The sequence below is a fragment of the Staurois parvus genome, unplaced genomic scaffold (assembly GCF_062004578.1).
Source record: "Staurois parvus isolate SC_StPar_1 unplaced genomic scaffold, SC_StPar_1.0 ptg000264l, whole genome shotgun sequence".
In the NCBI taxonomy this organism is placed as follows: domain Eukaryota; kingdom Metazoa; phylum Chordata; class Amphibia; order Anura; family Ranidae; genus Staurois; species Staurois parvus.
The window spans coordinates 6,234,510-6,252,265 of record NW_028318060.1 but is presented as its reverse complement, the minus strand read 5'-3'; the positions used below and the strand labels follow the sequence as shown (position 1 = coordinate 6,252,265).

The window sequence follows — 17,756 nt, the reverse complement described above, 5'->3', positions numbered from 1 at the left end:
CGTTATGCAAACGCGGCTAAACAGATGTTTTGCAACCTACGTTTTCCAGCAGTCATTTTCTATCGTTCAGAAGTGTCCTGTGTACATGGGGCCTTAGGATTAAAGAATATGTAAACCCAACACTTCCTGCTTTCTTAGTATTGTGGTGTGAAATCCCTGGTGTTCCTGTCAGTACCTCTGCTTTTCTAATAAAAACTGACCACACTAAGCAGAAAAACACTCTGATCAGTTCTCTAGCTGTGCTGGGAACTCAACCTGCTATTGACATCTATTGACACAGCCGCCTTGCCACAGAATCTGATTGACTGCAGTGGGAGTCAATGGCTCTGGCTCCTATCAAACTGCCCAGTGAGGAGGGGGGGACAAAAGAGAAAGCCGATGTTCACATGCACACCGCTGGATCGAGATTGGGCTCAGGTAAGTATTGGAGGAGGTAGGTTGGCTTGGAAAGGGGGGGTACTGAGCACAAAAGTTTGTTTTACCTTAATGCATAGAAAGCATTAAGATAAAAAAAACCTCAAAGCATTAGAACCACTTTCAGTTACTCAGAGCATGTTTATATCACTGTCAAATCAAGCCTTTTGACTGGTGGCACATCAGATTTAGAAACGCACCAATGTTTAGACTGCAGTTATAAATATTCTAGATTAAGTAAGTGAGGCAGAAGTACAACACTTTTGTCAGATTCTGCCTACCAACATGGATGACTAGTGACAGAAGCTGCCTTTAAGCATAAACCTACTGAGTATTCTCTGTGGCAATGCTCAGGAGGAAGAAACAATATTTCAGGCACTTCAATAAAATCAAACAGAATGAAGACAGAAATATTACATACCCAGCAGCTCCAGTGCCAAAAAGAACGCCTTACTGGGTGATAGATCATCACATTCATAATGTATTTAAGAAACCACTGTAAATACGTTCATTCTTTAAGTGATGCATCTCGTTTGATTAAGTTTAAAATGTATCTAAGAAAAATGTTGTTGATTTCAGTGTCAGCCTTAAACTAAAAAAAAACACATAACAAAATAATGATGTCTGAATATACAGGGATGTCAAATGGTTGTGGATTAGAAGCTGAATTTTGTGCCAAAGTACAGTGTTAAAGGGTGGATAAGTGAGCGCAAACAGATCAGGTGAGCAGCTAACATACAGGGTAATCCTCAATACCTTGGAACATAAAGTAATTACCCCATTCATAGTTAAAGTACAGTGTTGATTAAGGCTGCTTTCACACTGAGGATAAAGCGTTTTTGCGCAAGAAAAGCTGAAGAAAAATGCTTCCCTATGTATTTCTATATGTATGTGTGTGTCTATGCATGTCTTTACACTGGCCATTGCGCTTCCGTTGCAGTGTGAAGAATCCTGTTTGACACATTTTTGGGGCATATTTTGAGTTAAAAAAAACGCACCACCCAATTGAAATGCATTGAGATCGCATAACAAACAAATAAAATACATATTTAAAAAATGCACCAGTGTAGCATTTTTGATGCATTTGAGTCACATGTCCTGTGAAAAATGCACCACAATTGAGGTAAAATTGCATATGCTTTTTTTTACCACCTTTTTGCTATGGATCATTGTGAAAGAGACCTAATGGCACACAAACTTAGTGCTTCTCATACAGCGACGGGTAACATGTTTACAGTCTCTTGATCTTACATAGGTCACTACAACAGTAATTACCATATCTTTTGGAGGAAAATACTGATAACATGAGCCGTTTGGCTACATGGCCATACAATATATGGTCATCGGTCAACGAAGAGAGAAACCAGAAATTTAATTCATTGTACATGGCTATGTATATATAGTTTTGGGTGAGAGATAGCTAAAGAAGGTTTAAACTGATAAATTAAGGCATAAAGAAAACAAAGCTTATGTCAATTTTTTTAAACTGTAGAACATATCCAGATTGGGAAGAAAGAAAAACACTTCTGCATATTACAACATGTTGACTGTCTGCAAATTTCACAGCAGAAAATGATATACCTCCAATTTGCTTTTATCAGCAGCAGCTTGCAGAGAAGGAGAGGATGCCGAAGGCTGAACAGCATCAGAAGAGGACGTCTGTACAAAGCAGATGAAAGGCATAAGAAGAGAAGCAAGACAGATGATCAGAATTAGTAAACGACTAGGCAGGCAAAGCAGCATATGATCTTATTTTCTCACTTGGTAAAGAGCACCTGGAAAAAGTCACCCAGGAAGAGTCCAAATGAAGTATTCTGATTGGAGCATGCAAGAGGAACACTTACCTGTCTGCTGATATATATGCAGCATACAATATGAACATTTGTTCTTTTTTTCCCCCTTTCAAAAGATTGTGTAATAATGCTGAATATTTGACACAAAAGATTTAACATATCCAATATTTTAGATTTGCACTGAAAAGCATTGCATCAAGCAGGGCAATTGCTTCAACACAAAAACATAGGTAATATGGCAATAAGACTGCGTGTACATTTGTTCTGTGCAAATAGGGGCAAAAACAAATGTTATTAGACCATTTTCTCCCCAGATCGCACATTTTACTTTAGAATAGTGTCAATCAGGAAAACACTGCAATATGGCCACTAGATGGAGCTGAGTATCAAAGGAAATAAATACTTTTTTTTACTTATTGATGTCATACTGGGATGCTCAACATTAATCAGCACATCGGTCATCAGGGGAAGCTCTGACCTAAGGAAACAAAGCCATGTTCCTTAACTGAGATGGCAAGCTCCACATAGACAGTACAGAACAAGGCATGGTAAGTCCAAAAGGGTGCTAGTGACAGGTCCCTTTTCCCTCAACTTCACACTTTTTTGGAGGGCCTGAATGGGACTTTAGAGGGTCAGTCAATCCAAAGCAGACATTACAATTTTTTGATAGATGCTGGATCGCAAAAGCACCTCACAATTAATTGTATCTTTTGGGGACTCTTGGTGGTAAATCCTGGGTCTGCATATCTGATGCGAGATGTAACAGAAGCTTGTTTACTCTCTATTTATTATTTCACATTCTAGAGAAGCTATTCTCAACCAGTTTCATGGAACCCTAGGGTTCCTACAGAGGTAGCTAGGAGTTCATTGAGCTATGACTGATTGGCCTCCCCTTGTTCTTGCATTGTTCCAGGACCAACACTAAGGGGCGTATTTGCCGTGAGGCAAAAAAAACGTTTGCCTAGGGCAGCACTTTTCAGGGGGGTGGTGCGGCGGCGCCCACTCCTTCCCACAGAAGGAACACTTCCGTGGGAAAGGGACAGGGGCTTCTGTGTCTTACCCGTGTCCACGACTCCGTGCCCACTTCAATCCGGTCAACGAAGCGCTGCTGGAGGGGTGCAGACTGTGTCCGTCTGGTGTCTTCATCTTCCTGGATCTTGAACCTGATGTGGGCGCTTGACATGCCACCCCTCTCATCTGGCCACACCCCCAGGATCACTGGGCAGCCTATGGAAACCTGTCCCTCCCTCTGCAAGCTCCACCTCTTCGCTGGTGATTGGCCACCGGATATGTAGCTCAGGAAAGGTACACAGGCAGCCAATCACCGGAGAGGAAGCAGAGCTTGGAGAGGAGGAGCCGAGCGGCAGCGCTTAGTTCAAAGAAGATAGAGTGAGGGGCCAGCTGGAGCCGGTGAAGAAGGGAGAGCAGCCAGAGAAGGAAGACAGCTGATTGGTAAGGTAAGTGCAGAGCATGTGCTGCAGCCGGGTATGCTGGCTGTGGATGGGAGAGGGAGGGAACCTGGACAGGAGGAATAGCGCCCCACCGTTGGTGTCAGTGGCAGGAATAGCGCCCCACCGTTGGTGTCAGTGGGAGGAATAGCGCCCCACCGTTGGTGTCAGTGGGTGGACCTCTAATAGGAAGAGGTGGAGTCTAAAGAGGAAGGGGTGGCATTTACAGATGAAGGGGTGGATCTTAAACAAGAAAGGGATGGGGCAAATGTAGATGTGGGGGGTGCCCGATTTTAGTCTTGCGTAGTGCAGCACAAAAGCAAAATACATGACACGTTTTTTAAGCTGTCTGTAATGGTGAAATTCTGACCACCACTGTAAGGGTTGCATTCTTCCTACTGACCACCAATGCAAGGGGCATTTTTGCCATTGACCCATAATGAATTGGTTTTACTAAGGGTTTCCCGAAGCCTAAAACTGATTGTATGGGTTCTTCTTGGGTCAGGATAATTCTGGTCTAGAGCATGCAATAAGTGGATTATTCAAAAGTTGGATGAAACAGATAAAATTCAGTAACAAGTTAGCAAAGAGATATTGAAGTATCTAAAACAGAAGACATATTAGCATAAGCTTCTTGAAATTAATGTCTGCCTACCTATTTTAAAGCTCTGACAGTGCAAAATCTATCAGGTATTATAGCAGGGATACAGATTATACCCAGTTTCACCACCTCCGTTTTCCCTGCTTCTGGAGTAACAAATACACTAAAAATGACCAGGGCATCCTTTAATTCAACCTGAAGAAGTTTTCTAGAGTAAACAATGCTTTAATGGGAATTTGACATTTGATTTAATTTTATCTGATACAAAAGGACAGAAGCACCTCTGCTTCTTCTATCCCTGTATCAAGTAAAATTAAATCAAAATGTCAAATAACTCCCATGAAAGCAATTGTTACTACAGGAAACTTATTTAGGTTTAATTAAATAAGACTCTCTAAAACATAGGAAATATGTACATTAGTAGTGTGCTAATGTCAGTTATTTGTAAGAAGGGGTCCCCATAGTGTGGTTACCAATTAGTACAAAGCTACAGTATGCACAGTACAATGAATATATCGTTATTAACCAAGATAAAAGTGAAAGTGCTTTAAAATGATGAATCTCTGGACAAAATATTTCTTACATTTAAACTTACAATGAGACCACATCTCTTACGCATAAGCGTAACATGAACAGTTGCTATTATGATAAATCAATGTAGAAGCCTTTTCCCCTGCAGTATCAGAGTGCATAACCTCATTTCAAATGTTGTTCTTTCAGAATTACCCAGGAGGTATTAGGTGGAACAGTTACATAGGATGTAGAAGCCATTTACACACAAAAATAGGTTTCATCTAAAAGCATTCTCTCTGTGATTTCTGCATGTGTAGTTGATCACTTTAATGGAACCATTATCCCTCCATGTTCCATTCCCTGCTAAAATGCATCTGAGAAATGTTCACAAGCAGAGCACTATATCTCCTCAGTGGTAAATCTGACATATCTAAGCTCCTCTCTAAAATCAATATAGAACACATCAGAAACATAAGGCATATCATCGAGCATGTGACTTACAATAAACCCGCAATATTTTAAATCTGGATGCTAACAGGCCAAACCAGGTTCAAAGATAGAGTCTCCTGATTTTTATTTACCATTTAGGAAACACATACATGAACAATTTTATTGTTGGCTCACTGCTTAACTAAGCTTTGTTCTGCTTTAGTGGAATTAGGCATTACATCATACCCAAATAAGAACAGTAACGCGGCAGAACTGTGAGCTTCCTAGAGAGACATAGGGAGCAACTGGAAGTGTTTGTAAATGCATAGCTCCATTCCTTGGAAAAGCCCATTGTGAGCCAGTCCCCAATTCATCAACTCTACTGAATCAGAGGACGAATGCATTAAAGTACCATATTTCTGCCAGATAGGTTCAAGAGTTCCTGCCTATCTCCTTTGGAACAATATCTGCCTGTCTATGGGCAGTAATTATTTTTGTTTGATTAATATGGAATGTTAAATTTGTACAAGAGCATAAATTGATGGGAAAACAAAAGTTTACAGTTGTTACCAGGAGCTAAATATTCTAATGGGGAAACCAGTTTTGATGACAATGGTCTAAGAAATTGCCCTCACTTTGAACAGATTTTCCTGTTCCTGTATGACTCCAGGTAGCTAAAGGAAATCACCCAATAGGAAATAGACAGTGTGTAAAAAAAAATAAAAAAAAAACCTGAAAGGTTTTAATCCTTCCATCTTCAAATAAAAACATATTTTAGCCAAAACCTATTTAATTTCCAATCTCATTATTACATGTTGAAAACTAGATTTCACAAATGGGGATTTTTATTCACATTGGTTATTTTACTAGATAGGTCTGTATCTGTAGAAAAGGTGAGAGAAATCGTCTGATCTTTGCAGAAGGGCCTTAAATGGTTTGTTTAGATCTGCTTAGAAATTGTGTTTCTGTCTGTCATATCTTTCAAGCAAGTTAATATTCAAGAATCTTTGGCTTACAATGTTTAGAGAAGATTATCTTATTTCCTGTGGCTCTCGTACTTGCTGAGCTTGAGTGCCCGTTCACATATATGCGAAACGGATGCGGTTTGAACTGCATCCAATCCGCATGACATGCAAAAGAAACATTGCCTCCTATGGTGCCTGTGCACTGGCGGTGCGGATTCAGTGCAATTTTAAAGAGTCATGTCTGATTTCTGAGCAGTGCAGTCTGGTTCAGGTGCAGATTACAGGCTATTGACGTCTATGGAAACCGTTTCAAAAACGGCATATGTTTAAATAAGATAAGATCCTGAGCTAATCCTGTCCTGAAATCCGCCGAAAATCAACATTGTAACAGATGTAAACCGCCTAATGTTGTTTCTGGTATACTTGAGAACTATCAGCACGCACTGATACCCTATCCCTCCTCTATAGTTTTGGCTCCTGTAAACTCAGAGGGAGGCACCGGAAGTAGTGTACAGAGCGGGAGGTGACTTTGGCAATGGCAGAGTGATCAGACTGTTGGGGGAGTCCAGAGCACGAGCCCAAGGATGGATGAGGAGGTGAGATCGCCAAGGCTTCCCCCATGGTAAAACAGTTGAGATACCCTGTTCCAAGGTGTGGTGATCAACGTTGGCAAAATGCAGTAAAATATGCATTAAAGCATGCTGTAAAAGGCAGTATTTTTATACACTATAGTGTTAAATCAGGCTAAAGGCATACCCTGGAATCTGCCCATCAGTAAACGTGTTCTAGAACGTTTTGTGAAAGTACATGTTCTTGCTAATGCCATCTGTTTTCTGCGTGTAGGGTATATTGACTTCATGAAACAAAGTCAGACATGAACCTAAACAAATCAAACTCTATATACAAGATATCAAAGTTTTGTAATTTTTTTTTTTTTGGTATGGTCAGTAAATACCAAGATTGATTAAAAATTAGGTCAGCCTAGTTAGCTGCCTTAAATCAAAAATCCTATGTTAACCTTAAAGGAGAAGTTCATCTTTCATAATGTTACACTCATATTCAGGGTGTTACATGTTAGGAATGTACCAGCCCCAGCTCCCCAATTTTGACAGCTAGCAGGGGATCTTCTCCCCTCTCACTAGCTGTCAAATAGTTTTTTAAAAAGTGGCTGTGCGGGGCTCCGCCTGCTTAGCACGTCACTCATTCAGTCCTCTGTGAATGAGAAACTACAAGTCCTGTAGCTCTCAATGAACTACCACGGCACTGTGGAGTGCCGTGGTAGTTCATGGATTCTTCCTGTCAGTATATCTGCTTCATCGTACATCCCATACAGGCAAAGCAGATACACTGACAGATCTGCAGGAGACCTGCATGGCACCAGCGATCTGCTGATTGCTGGTGCAATAGTTTCCAGGCTCCTGCAATCAAAAATAATAAATGCACAATTTCTTTACCTGAAAAAAAAAAATGTGCATTTATTATTTGTGGTAAAATGGTGAACTTGTAATAATGAAATGTCTAATATATGCATGGTGAATTTCTCATTTCAACTCTATTCAGCGTTATATCTGCTGTTTTCATGCTCAGCTGGATACACTCTGCAGGAAATGGACAAGAAAAAAAAAAGTGTCATGACTCTAGTTTCATTCCTATTCACAAGCCAGATGAAAATAGCTCCTTTTTCTGGAGTAGAACTATTATTCACAGGTATTAAAAGAGACCTCCAAAAATATGTTTGGCAATAATGTGCATAGAGAGCCACAACTCACCAAGTTTGTTTGGATGAACAGTGCAGCAAAGCACTGTTCCACTTTCCAGCCATTGAAAATTGTAATGTACTATTGTAGACTGCTTTGTACAGACACTTTTTATTAAAACAAATCTGGTATTTACAGGCAGGGCAGTAAATGCACTTAATTCTCAGCATGATGGATATTGTTTAATGTAAAAATGGGAATTTTGACTTGCCTGTAAGTCCCATATCTAGGAATACAGTACAGGACAGAGGCTGAATATTCATAGACCCTTGGTTATAGGCTGGTACCTTAAGGTGATTGGACACCAACAAAGCTTTTTGGGGACATGCCCCCTGGGCGTCACCTCTATACTCGAACAGAGTTTTGTAGCAAGCAATGCAGAGTAATCCAAGACTAGAAAGGATGGTGTTCTACATCCTGTACTCAAAAGAGTCAAACTTCCTTTAAAAGAGAAGTGTGGGAATTTTTTTTTTTTTGCCCAATCATACTTACCTAGGTGGATGCAGCATTGGTCCAATGCTGCATCTGTCCCCTCGCCAGTTCTGAGGGTGAAAACCCAGTGATCACATGATCGCTGAGTTCTCATAGCAGCTCTGAGCAGAGAGCAGGACTGTCAGTCACCGCTCTCTGCTCTGCACCCCTACAACCACTCCCCCTCGCATTCACTGGAGTGCTGGGCTGTGAAGGGGGAGGGAGTGGCTGGCTCAGGCTCTCAGAAGACCATGGAGAGGCTGAGCCAGGTGCGCTCCAGACTCTGAGGTGGATCTCGACTTTGAAGTCAGGATCTTTTCCCAGCTTGGACCGGCTGAGTAACATCAGCCAACTGCAAGCTTCAGCTCGCTGTCAGCTGAAAGCAGGTCACAAGAGTGCAGAAGGAACTGTGCTCCTGTGATCCACAGGAGAAGTACAGCCAAAAAAGCTTTGGCTGTAATTCTCCTTTAATCTTAATGGTACAGTACCAGACACAGACTGAATATACATAGACCCTGGGAAGTCCCCAAGCGGTGAATGAGAAGGGTGGGCAACAACTTAGACAAACAGAGCTGTGCCAACAGTCCCAACAACAAGGGTCAAAAGATCCAACGTTACCGTGCTGATGCATGAACCTTGTCACCAAAAACTGCATCTGCAGAAGAATGGACATCCACCTGGTAGGACTTTGAAAAAGGTGTGAACAGAAGACCAAGTGATGGCCATGCAAAACGAAAAGGTGGGTCCACCTCAAACAGTCCTTCAGTTGCAAACTGGGGGACTCCCCTGGCTGCAGACGGAAGCTTCTTGCCAGCTCCTTAATCACCCGATGATCGGAGTCACATTAGTTGTGATGAAATCGTTCAGACCTGTAGTCCTGCCGGATGCATGCCCTACCTGTTTAACTCCACTATTCTCCACGTCTCTTGGCCTTGCAATAAGCTTCGACACTGGTCTCAAGTAAAACATAGGCATTCGAATATCAGTAAATATGAAAATCCAAATGACGCAGCAGTATTTCTCCTTCACCTAACTCCCCTATCTCTGAAACACTATAAATGCTCATTGTTGATACATTTGCACAATGCCACAAATGCATGTAATTCCTGCATATTGGAAACAAACATCAGCACCACAAGTCTGTGGTTCACTAAATTTACCCACCTCATCAAGGAACTGATGGTCTCAATTAATCATACAAAGTAACACTTTTGGAAAAACCGGTTTTATTGGACCCAATTCACTTGCACTGCTGAATATAGCAATATGCTAAGTTATCAAGATTAACCCAAAACTTTCACAATTTGCCAACCTGAGAGTTTGAACGTCACTTTGGGGACACGGGAGGGGGTTTGTATGCCAGTTGATGCTCCCCACACTTGCCTCGGCTGAGTTACCAGACTGGCTTACCAGTCTCTTCTCATCCCTCTTTACCTCCCACCCCCTTCTTTTTCTTTTTACCCCTTCAGGGCATCTCAAATCAGTAGTTATAAGTACCCCGTCTGTGTGCAAAGGAAGTCTTCTCGAACAATGAATATCATTCTACCTACAGTAGCTAACAGAAGTGAGTACATATTTTTGTAAATATTTTATTATATCTTTTCATGTGACAACACTGAAGAAATGACACTTTGCTACAATGTAAAGTAGTGAGTGCTACAATGTAAAGTAGTGAGTGTACAGCTTGTATAACAGTGTAGATTTGCTGTTCCCTCAAAATAAGTCAACATCCATTAATATCTAAACCGCTGGCAACAAAAGTGAGTACACCCCTAAGTGAAAATGTCTAAATTGGGCCCAATTAACAATTTTCGTGATTTGATAGTCTTACAAGGTCTCAGGTGTGAATGGGGAAGCAGGTGTGTTAAATTTGGTGTTATCACTCTCACTCTCTCATACTGGTCACTGGAAGTTCAACATGAAACCTCATGGCAAAGAACGCTCTGAGGATCTGAAGAAAAGAATTGTTGCCGTTCATAAAGATGGCCTGGGCTATAAGAGGATTGCCAAGACCCTGAAACTGACCATACAGCAGTTTAACAGGACAGGTTCGACTCAGAACAGTCCTCACCATGGTCGACCAAAGAAGTTGAGTGCACGTGCTGAGCCTCATATCCAGAGGTTGTCTTTGGGAAATAGACGTATGAGTGCTGCCAGCATTGTTGCAGAGGTTGAAGGGGTGGGGGGGGGGGGGGGGGTCAGCCTGTCAGTGCTCAGACCATACACTGCACACTGCATCAAATTGGTCTGCATGGGTGTCATCCCAGAAGCAAGCCTCTTCTAAAGATGATCCACAAGAAAGCCCGCAAACAGTTTGCTGAAGACAAGCAGACTAAGGACATGGATTACTGGAACCATGTCCTGTGGTCTGACGAGACCAAAATAAACTTATTTGGTTCAGATGGTGTCAAGCGTGTGGCAGCAACCAGGCGAGAAGTACAAAGACAAGTGTGTCTTGCCTACATTCAAGCATGGTGGTGGGAGTGTCATGGTCTGGGGCTGCATGAGTGCTGCCGGCACTGGGGAGCTACAGTTCATTGAGAGAACCATGAATGCCAACATGTACTGTGACAAATTGAAAGAGCATGAACCCCTCCTTTCGGAGATTGGGCCGCAGGGCATTATTCCAACATAATGACCCCAAACACACCTCCAAGACGGCCACTGCCTTGCTAAAGAAGCTGAGGGTAAAGGTGATGGACTGGCCAAGCATGTCTCTAGATCTAAACCCCTTTGAGCATCTGTGGGGCATCCTCAAATGGAAGGTGGAGGAGCGCAAGGTCTCTAACAACCACAAACTAGGTGATGTTGTCATGGAGGAGTGGAAGAGGACTCCAGTGGCAACCTGTGAATTTCTGGTGAACTCTATGCCCAAGAGGGTTAAGGCAGAGCTAGAAAATAATGGTGGCTACACAAAATATTGACACTTTGGGCCCAATTTGAACATTTTCACTTAGGGGTGTACGCACTTTTGTTGCCAGCGGTTTAGACATTAATGGCTGTGTGTTGAGTTATTTTGATGGGACAGCAAATTTACACTGTTATACAAGCTGTACACTCACTACTTTACATTGTAGCAAAGGTGTCATTTCTTCAGTGTTGTCACATAAAAAGATATAATAAAATATTTTAAAAAATGTGAGGGGTGGACTCACCTCTGTGAGATACTGTATATTAACTCCTAAAATTCAATGGCTACAAGCTCATCCACTCACATTGGTTATGAGCCTACAAGTAGGCTTTCTCTGATATGGATTCATATATTCCCTGTACTACCACTAGGAGTTTATTCTTTATATTTGTTTCCAGCTCCTCACCTGGAGCTTCTTTGCTTTTGTAACACTTTATAGTGTATAGTTTAACAGTGTAGATTTGCTGTCCCCTCAAAATAACACACAGCTATTAATGTCTAAACCACTGGCAACAAAAAGTAAGTACACCCCTTAGTGAAAATGTCCAAATTGGGCCCAATTAGCCATTTTTTCTCCCAGGTGTCATGTGATGTTAGTGTTACAAGGTCTCAGGTGTGAATGGGGGAGCAGGTGTGTTAAATTTGGTGTCATCACTCTCACATACTGGTCACTGGAAGTTCAACATGAAACCTCATGGCAAAGAACACTGAGTATCTGAAAAAAAGAATTGTTGCCGTACGTAAAGATGGCCTAGGCCAGTGGTGTCCAAACTTTTTTCAAAGAGGGCCAGATTGGATGAAGTGAACATGGTGGAGGGCCGAACATTTTTCCGAACATTCTTTGAACCATTACAATTAAATGCAAATAAATTATTTTATGCCAAGTTAATTGCAAACTACATACTTTTCATTTCATAACATTAAGATCAACTGACAGCTGAGTTTTCACAATGTATTGAAAGTACATTTAAAAAAAAACTTAACTGCACTAATGTGAAGGGTGAAAAAGGTAGCTGGAGCTGAAGTCTCTGCTCAGCAGCCAGGAGGGGAAGAGAAACACACTTCACGCTGGAAGCCCGGCCCTGACGTCACCGCCCTCTGTCGCTCCCAGTGCGGCACAGTCACGTGTGCGACAGCCGCATTTACACAGACCAGGGAGAACGCGCCGCAGTCAGGCATGCGCACTGCTCTCAAGCAGAAGACTGTCTGCCATAGAAGGGAGGGCTGTGCGACAGCCGCATTTACACAGACCAGGGAGAACGCGCCGCAGTCAGGCATGCGCACTGCCCTCTGCTCTCAAGCAGAAGACTGTCTGCCATAGAAGGGAGGGCCGTGGGAGGGCCACATTACACAAAGCAGGGAGGGCTGTTGGAGGGCCGTATTAAACCGACCCCCGGGCCGTAAATGGCCCGCGGGCCGGACTTTGGACATGCCTGGCCTAGGCTATAAGAAGATTGTCAAGACCCTGAAACTGACCATACAGTAGTTTAACAGGACAGGTTCCACTCAGAACAGTCCTCACCATAGTCGACCAAAGAAGTTGAGTGCACGTGCTCAGCTCATATCCAGAGGTTGTCTTTGGGAAATAGATGTATGATAAATTTTGCAGAATTATAAAAAAAGAAAAAAAAAAAGGAAATCTTATTTACATTTGAGTCACTCATGTTAAAAAAAGCTGATATTTCTTAGCCTACGAAAATCCATAAAATATTCGATGTGGCCTTCATACCGAAAAATTTGGAGATCCCCTATTTAGAATAAAAACACAGGGAACTCCCAGTGAGCCAAAATACTATTTTAGCGAACCAAGCCTAAATGTTTACAGATGCAAAAGGACAAGCTACCTGTAACTGACCAAATTACCGGTAGATAACGTATTAAAATCAGTTATCTATAGTGAAGCAATTAAGAACAAACTGCATGGGATAGGCTGCCGTGGTGTATTTTTGTATTGTGTAAGTTTCAAAGTAAATTAGGTTAGCTCATATAACTGGGTAATACATTTAATGCTTAGCAGCAGGTTTCTGAAATTATACGAAAGTGCCATGAGATAGTCTCATTAAAATCACTACATAATTGTATGCTGTTTCAACTGCCAGACTGCAGCATTGCCAAAAAGCACACTAAATAGCCCATCCAAATCAACTTTCTGTATGACTTACATGGCTCCCTCCAGCTTAGTGTAATTGAGCCACCAGGTATTCACAATGAGAAGGGCTTACAGAGGAGTTATATTACCATTTTCAACTATGGACAAACAATGTCATACACTTCCAGTGTGCACTCAGGGTGTCTCATTTTAATGATCATTAGTTTAGTGCTCAACACTCAGAGCAGTGTTAACCAAACTCAGTTATTAAGAAAAACAAGTTCTCAAAAAATTAAAGTGACTGTAAATGTTATTAAAAAAATAAACAGGTTTAAACTTTCCTGCTCTGTGCAATGGAATTGCACAGAGCATCTTGAACCTCCTCAATTCGGGTCCCCTGCTGGCGCTTCTGGTACCTCTTCTGCGAGTACCCGCTTGCTATGGGGGAAATCGTGAGCTCGCTGCCAAGATGTGCAGCTTGTGTCTATGGAAGTGAGGGGTTCTTAAAAGCAGCACTGCATTTTTTGGTGCCCATTAAGCACCTAAATTTTTATTTATTTTTTTTACAGTACAAGTACACTTAAAGTGGTTTTAAAGGCTCAAGGTTTTTTACTGTGTGCGCAGCAGCGCCCCTAGCCCCGCTAATACTTACTCCAGCCCTATTGCGATCCAGCAATGTGCCCAAGAGCCTTGGCTCTCTGGGGTCTCTCCCTCCTCTTTGGCTGAGACAGCAGCAGGAAAATGATGTGTGTGTGTGTGTTTTGAATCTAGGAGCCAGCTAAAAAAGTTAGGAGCCAGTTTTTTAACCACTTATTTACTGATTACTTTCACCCCCTTCCTGCCCAGGCCAATTTTCAACTTCCAGCGCTGTCACACTTTAATCCCTGGTTCACATCTGTGCAGTCTCCCGGTCCCGGGTCCCTGCAATACCTTGAAAATCGCAGTCCGCATGGCAACCGAGGTTTCCAGTACGGTTGCGATTTCCAGTGCGGGCGGCGTGCCATTAGAATTAATGGCACCCACCTGCGGGTCCAACATTCCTGTGTGGGTGGTGTGGCTGCAGGTATTTGTCCGGGTCCCACAGCGGCACCACCCACACAGATGTGAACCGAGGGAAAAGGACAATCGTGCGGTCATGCAACACTGTACCCAAATTACATTTTTATCTTTTTGAGACAGAGCTTTGTTTTAGTTGTATTCAATCACCACTGGGGTTTTTATTTGTTACTAAATACAAGAAGAAAAGGCTGAAAATAAAAAAAAACAAATGTCTTCACTGATGTGCGGTGATGAGGCTACACTGATAGGGACACCAATGGTGCAGCACTGATGGGAGATGGATAGGTGGCCACACTGGCTGTCACACCGCCGGTTCCTGCTCCAAGGTGAGGCTGAGAGTCTCCCCAGAGCGGCAGGTGTCACTGAGAGCCGCATAGGGGACACATCCTGCCAGCTCTGCTCCTCCTCTGATCCGCCCCTACTGCAAATGTACAGCCCCGCATCTCCCCTAACCTGCCCTTCACATTCTCACCATCACTCCTCCTTTAACCCGCCTTCACAGCACTGCTCCTGCCTACCCCCCAGCCCCACACACACATGGCAGTGACACCTGCAGGCTGCTCAACAATGTTGTGCCTGGCTGTGCTCCCCTATGCTACACCACAGGAGCTGGTAACAGGCCATATTTTCAAGTCGCCATGGAGACCTGGCACCCGGGATTTGTTGACCCCTGCATTAATGTATTGCGACAAATCCATGAAGCATTTGCAACACTTTTGGTTCTCACAGTAATTTGTGCACCAAATTCAGGTACAGTAGTTCTAAATTGTGCCGCCTTTACATTGTGAAGCAGTGAATGCGCCAAATTCAAAACACCGACAGTTCGTATCTTACAGAGGTAAAGCTAAACTGACACCAACTCTGTTTTGGCGTACAGAAAGAGAACAGATAGATTTTACTAAAGTGTCTCGCATGCAGTCTAAAAGTGACAAAGCATTCAACAAATTACAAGTTCTAGACAAGCACATGAATTTGGCACCACTTTTAGAATGCATTAGACACTTTCACAAAATCTGTCTATGCCAGTCTTTCTAAATTCCTAGGTATGTCTTCTATACTGCAGGAGCCTAAAATACTTGAGACCACTGATACTGACCTTTGAATAAAAAAAAAAAAAAATATTTATCTCTCTCTCTCTTGATATATATATATATATCTAAAGTATTAGACTTTGTTTACTTGATGGAAAAATCACAGCACAATTTTTACAAGCTGAAGGTCATAAATAATAAAAATGCAAGCACTCTCAAAAAGCTCTAGAGGTCAGCCTATGGCCCTCCTTTTTAAACTACTCTTCAACAAGTCCACCAGGCCAATGTCTGCCAACGCACTAATACAGCATTATTCATGAGAACTGAACCACACTAACATGCACGTAAGATTGAAGAAAAAAAAAAACAGCAAGAAACAAAAAAAAAAAAAGTTAGCATGAAAAAAAACAAACAAAAAAAACCGTATGCGTTTTTTTTCCTAAAAAAGCTGGGCAAGGGTTATGTAAGTTGGTGCTTAATCAGTTTCCCAAATATTGTGCTTTTAGAACTACAGTAAATTACAAAATACCTATACAATTTGTTTCCTACAAAGCCAATACATGAAAGTTTAGAGGGCCATATTATATTACATTAAAGCAGTAGTAAAGTCCGCTTTAGAACTTGTAGCCACAAGTAAGCCTTATTCTGTATTACAGTGACTATCTCGTAAACTTGTGGTGTTTAGGAGATATTCATACTGAATGTAGATGGTGACATCATATTCATGCCATCCCTTCAGAGCTCTGTGCCGTAAACCATGACTTCTGTGCGCATAAGTAGGAACGACATCATCAAAGAACCTGAGCAAGCGAACCCAGAAAGAAGACTGGGGGAAGATGGAAGCCCTGTTAGCGGTGACAGCACACTTCTGGAGGGCTTTGTTCTCAGATAAGTGTTTCATAATGTGCTAATATGTGATGCATACCAGCACATTATGCCATTGCCTTGCAGAGAATTTTTTTTTTTTAATTTTTTGAGCACCCTTGTTTTACTACTGCTTTAACCTTGTCTATTAATAATGTTAACCACAATTGTACTGCAGACGGGCGGTAGCTACAGACAAAGCGACGTACCCGTATGTTGCTTCATTCTTCCGGGTTTAGAGTGCACATGCGTGTACCCCCCCCTCCTGCTGATTCCCGCTGTCATTTGCTGTAGGAGATGCATGTCAGAGGGTCTCAGCCAATGATTCCTACAGCGAATGGAGAAGCAGAGCTGTGCCTGTAGTTGTAAATACAGGCACAGGATCTAGCTGGAGATTCTCTACCTGGAAAAACATTGTTCCAGGGAGAGAAGAAAGTCAAATTACACATGAGTAAAAGCAACGCATTGCACCCACACGTTAGACAGACATTTCATCCAGTGTCAATGTACAGTATTTTCCAGATCACTGTATTACTACCACTAGCGATGTCAGATAGCATCAGGGCCAGCTAGCATTAGATTGCCCGCACACTATCGCACTCACGCTATAGGTTGCTGATCACCATCATTACTACTATAATTTTGTTCGGATCAATATATTGATCATGAACAGAACTATACTAGTGTCCCCTTAGTATTAGTGTCCCCAAAAACGCAAAGCACTTGCGTTTAGCCGCAACACTCCCCCCCCCACCCCCAACAAGAACTGCAGTGTCAGTGTATTCCTGATCACGGTCACCTGTGATACACGGCACACAAAAACGGCAGCATCAGCAGAATCAGTTCTGATCTCTGCTAGCACTAGCAGGTGAATTTTATTGGTAGCGGTTCAAACTGTTCCTGACAACCAAGAGCTCCATTTCCTGTGAGTCGTACTAGGTACCTGTAAATTTAGAGCCAAAAATGGCCAAAAAAAGGGTACACTAGTGAAGAAGCCTACAGGATTCTGAGCATGTCAGATGAGAGCGAAGTGGAAGCTTCTGACAGAATCTACCTCAGAATATGAACCTGTAGAAAGCAGCGGCACCCAGTCAGGTAGTTCAGACGATGAAGAGGTCCCTGTTCAGATCAGGCATACCGACCCCATGAAGCTGAAGTGCTAGGAACGTATGACTTGTCTCATGTGCAAAAGAGTGCCAATACTAGCGCAGCATTACCTTTTGGTGAACTGGCGAGCACTAGTGGCCTAGTACATCCTGTCTTTTTCATACCAGCACTGCAGTATCACTTGGTGATGTGGCGAGTCCCATAAGTGCAGTACAAGCTGGTGTGGTGGTGAGCACAAGTCGCATCCGCAGCCACCAAGAATTCACACACAGGCCCGTAGACCCCATAGTGTCCTTCCAGACGT

General features: G+C 42.5%; 1 protein-coding gene across 2 annotated transcripts in view; it reads right to left on the bottom strand.

The window, feature by feature from the left end:
• SMAP1 (small ArfGAP 1) overlaps positions 1-17,756 on the bottom strand; it is a 369,562-nt gene that overhangs the window by 197,770 nt on the left and 154,036 nt on the right. Inside the window, exon 5 of one of the 2 annotated variants that reach the window (XM_089681336.1) lies at positions 1,996-2,073. The exons of the other annotated variant lie outside the window; for it this stretch is intronic. Coding sequence (XP_089537462.1) covers positions 1,996-2,073 — 78 coding nt within the window. The remainder of the gene's footprint in view (positions 1-1,995; positions 2,074-17,756) is intronic. 2 annotated transcript variants of the gene reach the window in all.